Here is a 15,833-nt window from a genome sequence, read left to right on the forward strand (position 1 = left end):
TCATCATGATGCATGGCCTTTTGTGGCTTTTTAAATTATATTTATGTTCATAACAACACATACTTAGGAACAATCATGGATTTTTATGAACAATTCTGATTTCAATGCAACCAAGTTGGCCAATGGCCAAAAAGTCGAAGCTCATTCTCTGTATGGCTAAATAAACACATGGAACATAAATGCATATTTCCAGTATTTTCTGTTAAATAAAACAGATCAAACTTTGTTTAATTATGAAATGAGTTATTAAATTTGTATATATATATATATATATATATATATATATATAAAGTCGTATGCAAATGTCTGGCCACCCCTGGTCAAACCACATGTTGTGTTGATTTTCTAAGTAAATCCTCTACAAAGAGCACACTGCACAAAAATATAACAGACAATGTGGCTTGTGCAAAATTATGGTACATATAATGTGTTTTTCCAGTGTATTGAATTCAGCACTAAAATTATGCACTACAATTTACAGAAAATTGTCATATTTAAGTCGTAGAAGATTCTTAACCTAATCCCTCTTAGAAAAAAATCAACGAGGCCTGTAATTTGACTGGAACTATTCAAACTTCTGCACATGACGGTATAAACAGCACTATTATATATCTATATATTAGAAATAGTACTCAAACTATTCTGATCAGCCTGGGGTGTTTCTATTTGACGACTATGACAAAAACATGTTTGACACTCTTGCTAAAATGTGAGGTTTAACGGAGATAATTGACGCTTCAAAACGTTTTCAAGGATGCTGCGTCATGTAACCGATTTTCCCTTTTTCTGAAACTATGTCATCGAAGCAAATACGCCTTTTTGCTGTCATGTTTGAGGTGCAGCTTAATGACTTTGGTTATTTCCAGCCATCAGTGTTTAAAGTCCCTAATACTTACAGCACTCCAGTTATTGAAGGCCCTTCACACATGAAGCTGACCATGGTGACCATGTAAACATACTGTCTCCCAAACCACTCTTGTTCTGTTTATCCAACCCCCGTGAGATGGACTTGATTCTGCAGCTACTTCTGAAACTAGACCACCATTAGTGGCTGCTAAAGAACAGCAGAGCTGCCCAGTTAATGTGCAAATTCACAGAAATGTTGTGGCTAATGCTGCAATTATAATGGGTTATTTAAAGTTTTGTTGCTTTTTTATGGCCCATTGTTGAAGGAGAGGTCTATTATTAGCTTTCATTCATTGGACTCATTTATCTGACTTCCCACTGAACAGGCTTTTCACAGCCAAGTCCTTTTAATGGTTCTAACTCAAACTCTTTTCTTTCCTTTGTTTATGAACAACATTTAAGTATTTGCAGTCTCTTTTTTTGTAACACCTTGGGAGGGTTGGGGAAAAACTGCTTACGTGGCCTGTTAAAATGACCACACAGCTGCTTTAAACTGCTACATTTAGCACCTCAGCATTAGCTACATTATGATTTTGCAACCACCGCACAAAGACAAAGGGTTTTATCTCTTAAAAAAGCCGTGCTTAAAGGATTAGTTTGGGAAAAAAAAGATTTGCCCAATTTTTCCACTGTTTGTTTTGTTTTGCACTGAAGCTACAAGGATAAAGGTGGACAAAAGTATGTTGCGTAGCTAAAAACAACAGAAGCCTGAAGTTTTTCTGTGCTTTTTTCCATTTTCATTGATAACAGTGTGTCATACAGTGTCCATACAGCCATATAAGAAAGTTTGTTTGACTTTTGTTTTTAAAACCCCACAACAGGTTTGGGACAGTTTGAGAAGCTTCCAATGTTTGTTAGCAATGTGTTAAAAAATGTTAAAAAAGCAGTAAAAACCTGTTTAGTAACAGTAGAAGTATGTTTTCTCAATCATTCATTTGATTTCTTAGAAATATGTAATTTTACTGTCAACGAACAGTTAAACTACTTCAACAAGTTACTCTGTAACACAGTATTTTACCATAATAATAACAATAACGCTATTAGAAGCATTAAAATAAACACAAATGTCTGTGAAATGAAGATGATCATTTGTTTTGGTGTGAATTTTCTATCTATTTCTGTAAATTAACAACCACAGTGTTAAAATACAGTGTGTGTATGGTTGATTTACATGCATTTAAAAATGCCCCCAAAAAACATGTATTGGCCATTACATTTTACAGTGAAACTACTTTTTTAACAGTGATGCATTAACTACGTAGCTCCGGTGCAAAATGTAAGAAGCTAAATTCAGACACCAAACATGTCTTGGCTGATCTACAGTTCCATTGAAATCTGGGAATTTGGGTAGATTCAATTTTTTGGGTCAAACGATTTATTTAATGGTGTCTCCCACCCTCAGCTTATTTTGCAGAATTCGCTCTCACACATATGTGAACGACAAATACAGTAAAAGCCACTTTTTGAAAGTTTACATTACTGTACTCAACATACAGAAGGCACAGAACATCAAATCGATTGATGACAATAGATGAAGAAATGACTGTAGATGACTTAGCCTTTGAAAATGTCTGTGTACATTGCTGTTTTCTTTTTTAATGAATTTGAGAATCCCAGCTGGACTTCATGGACTAATAGAAATGCTGAATAGAAGTTAAGAGTTAAGAATGTTTTTCCCCTCCAGTAAAGTTACCATTTTTGCGGTGTGAGGTTTTGTTGTCAACAGTAACAATATGAACCAAACGTACAGGCCATGTGTGTCAGGCCTGAGTCCTTGCAGGCCAAAACGCTGCAGACTTCAGTACATTGCCTCACTAAACACACCTGATTCAGCTCATCAGCTAATGAGGCCTTCATTCAGAGTGTTAGACGAGGGCAAACGTTGATATCCACAGCACTTTGACCCGGAAGGTCCCCAGTTTGACAGTCCTGGTATAGACCACAAGTCAGGACCACATCTCTTTTCTTTTTCTCAGATGAGGCAAGAAATAGGTGAAATGATAAACTGTACACTACATGACTGCAAGAGTCCTCTTTGTTCCTAAACGCAGGGCTCAAGTCAGTGTGAGTGTGTGTGGGGTGGGTAGGGTTGGGGCGCAGCGAGGACCATCCATATTGCAACTTTTCCATGAATTTGTCATGAGTTGGTGGAAATGTGGAGGCATGTAAATTTTTAATCATAAGGCCATATGGATGGGCTCGGTGGGTATACTCAATGGGGTTCTGACACAGAGCGAGTCAATCCACAGTTCATATAATCCCACCTCTCCTCTCTACAGGCCATCTGACCCCGGGCCTTCACAAGCACCACTATGCTGCTCTTATCTCCCACCTGCCAGAGCAAAACACCAGACTTCATCCTGCCTGCCTCACAAGTGATGCCACAGCCTAATTATCATCACTGCTTAGGGAAGGGCTTACTGTTACAATGGTAAATCACAATAAGTCACAACATCGTAGAACTTCTAGAGCACTGAACTCTAAACAACATCATTCATGAAGACTGATGGCTGTAGACTAATTATAGAGAGGCTGTGCATAACAACGTGTTGTAAATGCATAATCCACATAGTGACAAATAGCTGATTGGATGCCGGCCATTACGACATCATCTCATTTTCACAGAACGACCCTTTTCCTCTTGTTCTTCCCTAAATTGTTCATCATTGTAAATATTGTTACATTATGCTGCATTAAATGAGGCAATAGTGTGGCATTATGTCAGTTCTAACTTGTTTGCAGACTCAGATTAGCCCTAAACCTAGACTAAATAGGATTTTCATGTGAAAATCATTGGCACTGCAATGCAGTCCAAGACTACCTTTAAACCAGTTTTACCCCTTACCTTCTCTGCTAATCAGCTTTTTTACAGTCGCCTTTTTTTAAGCACATGAAAATGTGAATGATTCTGTACATCCTCTCTCTCTATAGCATGTCTATAGCACCTTATTATTAATTAAATACAATTATATACAGTAACTTATTAATCCCAAAACTAATATTCAGTAACTACCAAAAACCTACTTGGTACTCATTATGTACAGTATTGTTTATTATACATTATGAAGTTATTAAAGTGTTATTTGCAGAACTGTGCATAAGCAGATCTTGGCAGTTAGTGCGTATGGACTTGTCACCATATGTCATTAATATATATCCAGTAACTGTCAATTTGTTTTCTAGTAAATCATGTGTATTATAATTTATTCTAGGTTATGAAGTTGTTAATGCATATTATGTTGTGGATGGTATAATATAATGTTATTAATAAGGTATTAATGTATTGTAACATATAGCATGACCTATTATAGGTTAGTTGTTAATACTTTTTTAACAGTTTAATTTATTAATCCTGAGATTAGTTATTCAGTAACTACCAGGAACTATTCATTGTGTAGTTTATTATGCATTATTATTAAGTTATTAATGTGTAACAAATTATAGCTATTGTTTATTTTGCATGATTTATTAATATGTCATTAATGAACAGTGTAATATATGTATAGTAACCTAACAGATTGTGCAGTAAGTACCAGGAATTATTCCTAGTATAAATTATTGCTTGGGTAATTTCTTATATATGATTAATAAACTATGTCCAATAAATTATATATAGTATCATTTAGTATGTGGTATTAATAAGTTAATAATGTACAGTATATGCACGGTATATTAAGAAGATATTAATATTAATATAAGGTACTAATCTTAATGCTGATAACTTACATATTAGTTGCACAGCAGTGACCAATGAATGCTGAGGTACTAAATGCCAAGTCTTAATATTAGTACCTGAATAATGTTAAGGGGTTAAACTACACGGTCTGCTCAATCAGCAGGCTCTGTATACCTGATCCACTGCTAACTCCAGTCTCGTTTACCAGTGACTGATGTAGAAACTGTCTTTAAAGCTCCTCGGTTTGGCACGGGAGTGCTGGTGCCAAGATTAAGCCCTGTGTCATGCCCACCCTCACCTCCCCCCCAACCAACCCGCCATGGGAACGTTACATCTTTAATGACGAGCGAGGGTCTCTCCTCTCTCCACATGACACAAAAGCTCTGACATCTGTCTCTCCGAGAGCCGCACTCCAAAAAGCTGCACATTTGTTCCTATCTCTTCCTCCTTGAAAAGAGATCAAAAATAAAAAGAAGAGAGGCGGAAGGAGGGGGGTGGGGGGGGGGGGGCAGCGCTTAAAGAGGGAGGAATGGATGGAGGGGTTAAAACAAAGGGTCTTTTTTTCCTCTCCGAGTGTGTTTGGTGGTTAATTCCCCCATGAAGCATTCCAAAAATTCAAAGTAGGTGTTAAAGAGGACCCCCTCCTCCTGCTCCTCTATCTGCTCCGGTGCTCACGGTACAGCTCATCTGCCCATAGAAAACAACATGTTTACATTAATGAGAGGAATAAGGAAAGTAGGCCACTTATTCTTCTATGTGTGAAAGGCAACTATGGCAACAAAGCCAGGGGAATTTCTATAGGCTCACCATAGACTCCATTCACACTTGACTTAATTAATTTCATCACCAACAAGGACACATATTAGGCATGTTATAATGAATGTTATAGTGAAGAATTTACCATATTTACTGGAGACAAAAAGCCAAATTCTTAGATTTTTACTGGCAAAGTCTGGCCTTGGTTATAAACCCAGAGGTTTTGGGAGAAAGTGTTAGCTACTCAAGCCTCATTTCTCGAATTTCGCGAATGTGCCTGGCCGCTGCTCGGTGGTGACCTGCAGTGTTTCATACTCAACATTTTGTCTGGTCTTTGTTATTACTGTTTCATAGTGGTTCATGTTTTTAAATTTCTTTTATGCCTTTTCGGTACTGCTTTCCCTTTAATGTGGTCAATGTGGTCAGCATTGTGCCAATGCGAATAATTGAAAAATAACTTCCATATGGAACAGAAAAGCTAGGGCTAGGATGATAAAGGGGCAGTTATATGCGAGGCTTCTTTAACAGAGCCTTAACACTTACAAAGTAGCCTTCATTCCAGACGTATAAACAGTATTAATGATTCTGCAGGCCTTTAACAGTTACAGTGAGCTGGCATTGACTTTTAAAGGCTATAAGGAATTCTGTAATTGCAGCATTTTGAAAAGGATCATATTCTACATTCATATCTACGTTTTTATTGTATTTTTATGTATTTTTTTTTTTTAAGTGAGAAGAAATATTTTCCATCATATGGGCCCTTCAACAGCAAACCTGGAATTGCATTTCAGTATTAAAGAGGAATTCCACCTTTTCCCACGTAATTCAATTCGTTGAGGTGTAACTAGAGTCATTCATAGAAGTTCAATGTGAAATGGCTCATTGCAGAGAAACTTACAGACTCAGATTTATTTACAGAAGCAGGGGTCACGATGTCTGCGACACAAATACAGCCATTAATTCGCCAGTAATTATTATCCAGTAATGCTGATAAAGCACTGGATCAGAGATCCAGAAGAAAATCAGAAAAATCAGAAAAAGATGTTTATTTTTTACTTTTACTTTTTGCCTTATCTTGTCATGTATATACCTCGACTAAAAAACAGAAAACATCATCTCAAAACTACCTAAAGTCTCAGGATAGTAACCATTTCACATAGTAAATTCAGGTGTTTGGCACCAGAACAATTCTAAGAACAAGTTTCTAGAATAACTTCTTGTTTTTTATCAAACCACTTTGAATGAATACAGAGCCCCGCTGGTGACACCCTGTATAAATAAAAATGATGTGTGGCCACGACTTAGTAAGGTGTGGGAATGAGATGATCAAGTTGTGGCCACAACTTCATAAAGCATGGAAACGAGTTCCTAATGCGTGCCCACGACTTAGTAAGCCACAATCTCGTTCCTGCGCCTTACTAAGCCGTGGCCACGACTTTATCATCTCATTCCCACGCCTTACTAAGTCGTGGCCATGCATTAGGATCTCGTTCCCACGCGTTAATAAGGCGTGGCCACGCATTATTTTTATTTATACAGGATGTCTCCAGGGGGACTCCGTAGAATGACTTCACGTCTTAAAGAGAGAATTATGCAGAAATTTTGATATAACGGTGGCGTTCCCCTTTAAGGCTTGCTGCAGTAACAGCTTCCTACGGACAGGCGGCGGTCTGCTGCAGTGCAGCTTCGCTCTCCGCACACTCTGAAGGACGGAGGGAAGCATGGCGGCCTCCTTGCTGAGCAGGAGGGCGGCTTCGCTGCTTGGAATTTCTGCACTAAAGTCTTTTCTGCCCGCTCTTTCGGAGGCCGGTGTCTTACAGCAGATAGCTGGCTACAACCCCCGACCCCTCAGGCTGAACCTAAAAGACCCCTACATTCCGGATAAGAGCAGTGAGAAGACCCCCGAGTGGCAGAAGACGGAGCGCTATGACCGGAAAGTGTTCGCTCGGCACGGCAGCGCGTCAGGGGTCAGCCCGGCTCTGCTGTGGCCCTCCCCCGCTCAGCTGGAGCAGATCATCGCCGAGGAGAAACAGTGGCACCCTGCGCTCGAAGAGACGCTGGAGAAAGTCGCAGCGAAAGAGAAGGAGATCGCGGCTAAACGGCTTGCGAGGTAACGTTAGCGCCAAGTGACCGGACCACTGGTCTCGTTATCTGTCCGTACATCACCCGACTGGGTCTGGGTTTCATGGTCTGGGTTTCATGACCTGATCGGGTCTGGGTTACATGACCTGACTGGGTCTGGGTTACATGACCTGACCGGGTCAGGGTTACATGACCTGACTGGGTCAGGGTTACATGACCTGACTGGGTCTGGGTTACATGACCTGGGTTTCATGACCTGACCGGGTCTGGGTTTCATGACCTGACCGGGTCTGGGTTTCATGACCTGACCGGGTCTGGGTTACATGGTCTGGGTTTCATGACCTGACCGGGTCTGGGTTTCATGACCTGACCGGGTCTGGGTTTCATGACCTGACCGGGTCTGGGTTACATGACCTGACCGAGTCTGGGTTACATGACCTGACTGGGTCTGGGTTACATGGTCTGGGTTTCATGACCTGCCCGGGTGTGGGTTTCATGACCTGGCCGGGTGTGGGTTACATGACCTGACCGGGTGTGGGTTACATGACCTGACCGGGTCTGGGTTACATGGTCTGGGTTTCATGACCTGCCCGGGTCTGGGTTACATGACCTGACCGGGTGTGGGTTTCATGACCTGGGTTTCATCACCTGCCCAGGTCTGGGTTACATGACCTGACCAGATCTGGGTTACATGGTCTGGGTTTCATGACCTGACTGGGTGTGGGTTACGTGACCTGACCGGGTCTGGGTTACATGACCTGACCGAGTCTGGGTTACATGGTCTGGGTTTCATGACCTGACTGGGTGTGGGTTACGTGACCTGACCGGGTCTGGGTTACATGGTCTGGGTTTCATGACCTGCCCGGGTGTGGGTTACATGACCGGACCGGGTGTGGGTTACATGACCGGACCGGGTCTGGGTTACATGACCTGCCCGAGTCTGGGTTACATGGTCTGGGTTTCATGACCTGTCCGGGTGTGGTTTACATGACCTGACCGGGTCTGGGTTACATGACCTGACCGGGTCTGGGTTTCATCACCTGCTACTTTCCGCTCACCGTTAACAGTGTTAACAGTAACCGTGTTACCTTGTGTTACATGAAGCAATATAAAGCCAGTTAGATTCACGTCGTGACTTTGACCATCACTTGGTGCACTGCACTATGTAGAAGCCATAGTTTCATGACCTACGCTGTTCACTATATAGGGAGAATTTGAGATTGAGCCTTTACGTGGTAAGTAATTGGGTTTTAAGCCGCTGTAGTTTATGCTGTTTGTTAGTGATGTTATTTTGTGGGGATTAGTTAGCGGTTATTTTGTGGGGATGCGGATCAGAGTCTGTGATGAGTCGTGGTTCAGTCGCTTCCCTGTAGCTGTAGGAGTTGAAGGGGGAGATTATAACTAGCTTTGTAATTTATTTCGGCAACAATAAGAATCTAGAAAGCCGTCTTAGCTTTAAATTCACACTTTTTGATACCAGAAATTAAATTTCAACACGTAAAAATGTTCTATGAAAGAACACACCAACTGCCCACTTCATTAAGCACATTTCATCTTAGCTGCACTCTCCCCCTCTGTTAGCCCTCTAATAGGGCCACCTGGGATTCTCTGCCCTCCAACTGCGAGACTATCTGGATTAAGGGGTTAAAGATGATGATTATATTAATAGGGGTTGATGGTAAGAAGCCACAAAAATGGTAGTGCAGTGGTTCAAAGGAAAAAGTACTGAACATTAAAGAACAGGTGTCAAAATGTTCTGTGCAATTTGGATAAAATGCTGATGGTACAACATGTGAAAAAGCAAGGAAGCGACTAGATGACTAAGGATGTGGATGGATTCACGGGTTCAGGACTGTAGTTAATAAATCAATCTCTAGCCCTCTTCCAGCTGCCCTTTGGTCTCATTCACATCAGCCTCTGAAAGTCCTGAAAGACTGATGCTTGTGCCCAGGCATAGGTACAGTTGCCAAGCTACACCTGGATCGTTGGTATTTAGGAGAGGAGTTTAGAGAAGGGTCAGTTCAGAGTACCCTAGTAGGGTGGTGACCAGCACCATCAGAGATGGTATTAGCTCTCCTAAAACGCCTTTCAGAAAGTTAATTTAATGCTCCTGACTGTGGTGACCTTATAAACCCAATCTGTTTAAGAAGTATATATTTTAAAATCTATATATCTTTTTTTCCTCTCTCCACAGAGAGAAGCTGATAGCCGCCAGCATGGCCAAAATGCCCAAGATGATTGCGGACTGGAGGAAGGAGAAGCAGGACGCGAGGAGAAAGAAAAGGGAGGAAAAGGCCAAAAAGGAGCGGCTGCTCGCCGAGGCTCGGGAGCGTTTTGGTTACGCGCTGGACCCCCGCAGCCCCAAGTTCCTAGAGATGGTCGCTGAGATTGAGAAGGAGGAGAGGAAGAAGAGGAAGCTTCTGAAACGGAGAAAGAAAGAAGAGGAACAGGGGCTGGCTCCTTCAGCGCCCGCAGCAACAGAATCCGCTTAGAGACGTTGATTGAATGGAGTACTCTGACTTTTTTTGTACATAGCAACATTAAAATAATGTCCAGTTCTTCAGACCTTTTGAAAAGACCCACTGCTTCTTTCCCTTTCATTAAATTGAACTATTAAAACCAGAAAGTTACACTGATTTCTATAATAAACTTCAATTTGTCAGGCCATAAATGTGTTACTTTACCTACTAGATGCTTTTTTTGAATTTTAAACCAAAAATGGTCAAATGTCAGTAATTGAAGCCCCATATGTGTTCAAGAAGTCCATTCGACACAGCAACTGGAAGTACGAGGGAGAGGAAAAAGTCAGTGCAGTTCAGTTCATTGTATAACTGCATTCATCGCTGCTGATTTTCCCACATTGTGTTAGGATTTATTTTATCAATGCCATATTAAGAGAATATCCATCTTTCAGTTTTATTCAGGTAATTTCCAGTAATATTTCAACTGTTTCAATTATGGTAGTATGATCATGTACGTCACTCCCCGTCAGGTACAGAACAATAAACACAGTCAGCGTTGCCCTATTTTTGGAATTTATAGGAATATTATAGCCCATGAACAAGTGCACCCCATTAGTTACCATCCTTAACAAATAAACTACTGCTCATCAGCTGCCTCAGTTTCTGCTTTATCACACTGCGACAGCAACAAATGGGCAAAAGCAAAAACCTCTGTGTTCACATTATTGTGTACATGACTGAGCATATTGTTGACACTGCATTAAGCAGAAGCAGTGACAGTTAAATAATCCCATAACTTGATACATTCAGATACTCATCATTATTCTCTTTACAATATGCTATTTTGTAAAAGTGGATCCATAAAGTCAGTTTTCCAGTACATTCAGTGATAAGACATAACCTTCAGATTTTATACAAGAACAAGAACCAGTGGTTTTCACACAGAACTTCATTAAAATTACAGTACCTTATTAGCTCTAGATCACATAAATTAACCTGTGGTCTTATATGCATTTTACAATGACATAAATAGAAACATCACTGTGAACTAACTAGTGAAGAAGAGGGCCACCATGCTGTTTACACAAGCTTTAGTCCTTCTTGGAATGTTTTTTGAGTTCCTAGTGGGGAAATGTAGCCGTTATTCAAGAACAGGCCACTTGTTTAAAGGCTTCTTTTGATTTCTTAGAAACAAATGATATGTCCTGAAGTGTCTGCACCTAAAAGTAGCTGAATTCACTCAGGGTGTCACACATTGCTGACAAGCGTTCAATTGTGCACTCACACGTTACAATATTCATAGAAATATATTATGCATGTGAGCCTGATGTCACCATGCCTAGTGCCAAGTCAACCAGGGAGGGTTATAAAGCTTCCACAGCAGTGGACTGCGGAGCCATGTTCTTTGGAGCAATGAAGCTCTACCTTTGGAGTTGGAGTGGCGTTTGAGATCCAGAACTAATCATTTGACATCAGTATCTGACCTCACTAATGCAAATCCTCACAGCAGTATTCTGAAATTTAGTGTAAAGCCTTCCCAGAAGAGTAGAGGCTGTTATTGCATCAAAAGGGGGGTGGGGGGTGGGGGGGGGACACCATGAATACGTTTGATTTCAGAAGAAATGCTGGATGAGCAGGTGCCTACAATCCTTTGGACATATTTGCAGTTATGTCATATGGACATATGGTTGCAGTTTTGCAAAAGACATCTGGGGGGAAAAGTTAAAGTCTGTGTCTTTATAATCTCAATATGCCGAATTTAGAAGAAACTTGCTGTCAAATTAAGATCTACCTTTAATTGCTTTATATTTGGCTTATTAGTCACAATATATATTAGTCACAATAAAATTGTCCCGTTCACGTTAACAAACACCCATGAATGTGCTGTGGAGAAAAAAAAAAATGTGAAAAATGACTAGTAAGAGTAGAATTCATCTACATAAAAAACAAAAACAAAAAAAAACCTGCACTTTGAAAAGTTCATAAAATAACTCCTTTCTAAACATACTGACTGTAGCATCATGCAGATGCTCTGCCTTTAATACTCTATTGAATGTTTTTTTTTTTTTAAAGGTCCAACTCACAGGTGGCTCTTCTATTACTTGTCTCTAATCTTTTGCAATTACCCTAAAATGTACTGATCACGTGTAAGTAGGCTTCAAGTATGGTGTCCCTGGTGATGTCCCCAAGGCTAAGTTGAGTAAGGAGCGTTTATAAATAGCCTTGCAGGGCAACACTGAGGGATGAAACATGGTGGAGGACGAATCACTTTGGTTTGCTAGTTCACCGAAAGGGTCAGTCCTAAATGAGGTACTTCAGCTGGGCTGTTACAGGACTGTTATTTCCTCCTGGTCACTTGTGTCAGCCTTCAGTTTGGACAAGGCTGCGTGGATTCTGAACTGAGTGCGGGACTCCATTGAGTACTCCTTGTAGTTATTCCTGAGAGGAGAACAAAAAAGTCCATAATCAAAAAAATCATCTTTGAGGAACAACCACATGCCAGGTAAGGCTGACTATAAGGGACATAAAGCCTCCCTGCAACACTAACTAACCTTAAGTCGATTTTAACCCTTTATGTTCTCATTTCCTGCAGAGTTTAGTGCATCTAACAAGATCCAACAAGCTGTCCTGCACCTCATGATTTAGCCAATCAACAACTTCTGAAGAAATGTATTAACTGGAGCAGGTGTGGCTGATTGCAGTTGGAATTAGACTTTGCAGGAAAGTAGATCTCCTTGGCCAGGGTTGATTATTTTACTTCTTCAAATATATATTATTTTCCTGACCTAGACTGTCAAAAAAAGGATACTGTCCATCATGGTCTCAGGAGGCTCCTGGGCACAGGCCTCTTTAAAGCCCCTGTCCTCAATGCTCCCCCTTGTCTATGTTCTCTACAAACAGTGTTGTTATGATAGAATGTACACAAAATTGTTAACCATCAATTAATGTGCAATAGCTACTTTTCCTACACAGTTTTATTATATTATTATATTTGTTATTGGACTTTTAATCATTTTACATATGTCTGGGTTAAGGGGCCTTTACTCCATTTACTTGGTGATTATGCGTACACAATTTCATAAGTGGTTGGTATGCGGATCAGCACCTCCAAGTCTGAGTCCATGGTCTTGGCCTGGAAAAGGATGGCATGCCCACTCCAGGTAAGGGGAAAAGGACCTGCCCCAGGTGAAGGAGTTTAAGTATCTCGGGGTCTTGTTCACGAGTGATGGGAAGAGGGATGGTGAGATTGGCCGCAGGCTGGGACACGCGGCAGCAGTAATGCGGTCACTCTACTGGACTGTAGTGGTGAAGAGGGAGCTGAGCCATAAGGCAAAGCTCTCTGTTTACTGGTCGGTCTACATCCCGACCCTCACCTATGGTCATGAGCTGTGGGTAATGACCGAAAGAATGAGATCACGAATACAAGCGGCAGAAATGAGCTTTCTTTGCAGGGTGCCGGGCTACACTCTACTTGATAGGGTGAGGAGCTTGGTCATCCGGGAGGAGCTCAGAGTAGAGCCGCTACTCCTCTGCATTGAAAGGAGCCAGCTGAGGTGGTGTGGCACTGATCTGGATGCCCCCTGGATGCCTCCTGGTGGGGGTGTACCAGGCACGGCCTACTGGGACAAGACCCCGGGTCATCCTAGGACCCGCTGGAGGGATTACATCTCCAAGTTGGCCTGGGAGCAGCTTGGGGTCCCAGGGAATGGGAATGAGCTGGAGGAAGTTGCGGGAGACAAGGTCGTCTGGGATTCTCTGCTCTCCCAACTGCTACCGCGACCCTATCTGGACTAAGCGGTTAACGATGATGATATTTCATATTCAGTTCAGTTCAATTTAGTCCCAAGGTACATTATAGGCACCATAAGGTAAATGTGCCCTCAAAAGGTACAAAATGGTCCTTAAGGTCCAGTTTTAGAGATACACTAAATTTACCTTGCCAGAAGACAGGGGTGTATTTGTACCTTTTAATTTAAAAAGTAAATGGAGTCAAGATAAGATATATAGAGTCAATGCAACCTAAAAGTAGTGAAGACATACCGTTGAGGTTGCCACCCTTGTGACAGTGTTTTTCTGACAGTACTGGAACAGACTTGACTGTTCCCATTTGCCTAAAAGGTTGCTTTGATTTCTTCAAAATACATTAGCATTTTGCAAATAACAGCTTCGGGGAAAAATTCACCTCAGTAAAAGTTTGTTTTATGTTCTCAGGTGGGTTTGTGATCATCCATTTCTTAGAGAAGGAAGTGTCCCATTAACTGTCCCCTTAAGATCTAACATATTGATTGCTATCTGGGAGCAAATGGCCATGTGCCACCTAAGGCGCTCTATTAGGGACATACAGCCTCAAAGGATCACTATAACTATGGGTGTAAATCTGAATTCACAACAGTTCAAACTGATTATGATAATTTGGTTTATCTAACATACACAAACTAATGACACTACAGTGGAACTAAAGACCGTAAACAAGCTTATTGTCTTTGGATGTTTGTTTGCAAAGAGACCTTTATTTTGGCCAAAAAATGAGTGCATGATTTATTAAATATTATTATAATAAGCTATAATCAATTCTAGACTTCAAAAATGGATACAGCTGAATCACCACCTTCAGCTGCTTTTCACACCACTAACTATAACCTTTCAGGACTGTAATGAAGTGCCACAGCAGTAGAGAACACACAATGAAAAAGGCCAATGTACTGAATTGTAGGCTTAAGCTCCAGGCTGTACTCTACTCACTTGGCTTTTTGCAGTAGTTTGATGGCTTGCTCCCTCCTCCCTGTGTCAACATAGAGCAGGCCAAGCTCCAGCAGAGAGTTAGGAACCAGGTAATGGTCAAACTTCAGCTTCTTCTCACTGATCCATGCAAACACAAAGACCCATACACAAAAAAAACAACGCAGATCACATAAATGACCTAAATGAGAAATCACACCCTTTTAAATGCCACCATATCTAACCATCTACATACACTACAATCTCTCGTATGGGAAGATTTTACCCAGAGGCTGCAAATTATGGTGTCCATTAGAAAAGCTCTTATCTCCACAACAGTAACTTAATAGGAAACATAAAAAAGTTTGGGTAAAGTAACACATCTGGCAGTCTTGTAAAGTCCTGAACGCAATCATGTGCAATATTTCTAAGGGTCATCAACAGAATGACCGTTCACAGAAAGTGAAGAGCAGCTAACATTTTCAGGCGTTTTAAAAACCTACACAGTACAAATTAATGCAGTGTTTTTGTTTTTTTTTTTACATGGATGGCAACAAAAACTAGTTTACAGTGCTGTGGACCGGGTAGTCTGGAGGTACCTTGTAAAATAGCTTTTTCACCTGAAAAAGAGGTAAAAAAGAGTTCAACCCCTTTTTATTTCGTTTTTATTGGTACGTACTGTATAACTTGGGAATTAATATATATATAAACAAACAGACAATCTCACTTTAGCTTGGAGATGGACAAATTTTAAAGTGGCAAGGTAGCTACCACCATTTAGACCTTGAGGTTCTCTCGACCTCAATCCATAACAGTCCTTCGAGCTTGCTGCCGTTCGGTCAACACGACATAGTCGTCTATATCTCTGTTCAGCCTTCCTCCCTTCCAAAATAACCCCCCCCCTTTTAATACCCCAAAACTAATATGGACTAAACCACCTGGGCATCCTCATAATCCAGGGTGGATTGAAAAACACAAGAAACATACACACATTACATACATAAACAACCGGTTTGTTTAAAACATACTTTGTTTCTTACCATCACAGATAAATATTATTTGTTATTTATATACTGAAGAGACATGTTAATCGTTTTCTTTCTCCTCAGATAAGCTGGATCCCCCTGCACCAGCGATTTCCCCCAGTCCACTGAAGGATATAAAAGCTGGGTGATTGACCTGCGCGCTGCCACTCCCAAAGGATACAGGTAAGTGCCCAGTCTATATTTGAA

At 41.0% G+C, this 15,833-nt stretch overlaps 2 protein-coding genes across 2 annotated transcripts in view; one reads left to right on the forward strand and one right to left on the reverse strand.

Annotated features, from left to right (window-relative positions):
* The first annotated feature begins 7,017 nt into the window (after nucleotides 1-7,017).
* gadd45gip1 (growth arrest and DNA-damage-inducible, gamma interacting protein 1) lies at nucleotides 7,018-10,087 on the forward strand. Its single transcript, XM_017720257.2, has 2 exons — nucleotides 7,018-7,448; nucleotides 9,615-10,087. Exons 1-2 carry the CDS (start codon nucleotides 7,060-7,062, stop codon nucleotides 9,910-9,912), a joined length of 687 nt encoding a protein of 228 aa, XP_017575746.2. The 5' UTR covers nucleotides 7,018-7,059; the 3' UTR covers nucleotides 9,913-10,087.
* A 235-nt stretch (nucleotides 10,088-10,322) lies between these two features.
* Nucleotides 10,323-15,833, reverse strand: part of zgc:158403 (tetratricopeptide repeat protein 39A) — a 33,833-nt gene continuing 28,322 nt past the window's right edge. Inside the window, exons 17-18 of the mRNA XM_017720254.2 lie at nucleotides 14,626-14,742; nucleotides 10,323-12,321 (exon numbers count right to left, since the gene is read on the reverse strand). Coding sequence (XP_017575743.2) covers nucleotides 12,210-12,321; nucleotides 14,626-14,742 — 229 coding nt within the window. The 3' untranslated portion in view covers nucleotides 10,323-12,209. The remainder of the gene's footprint in view (nucleotides 12,322-14,625; nucleotides 14,743-15,833) is intronic.

Source organism: Pygocentrus nattereri, chromosome 14 (genome assembly GCF_015220715.1).
Source record: "Pygocentrus nattereri isolate fPygNat1 chromosome 14, fPygNat1.pri, whole genome shotgun sequence".
Classification (NCBI taxonomy): domain Eukaryota; kingdom Metazoa; phylum Chordata; class Actinopteri; order Characiformes; family Serrasalmidae; genus Pygocentrus; species Pygocentrus nattereri.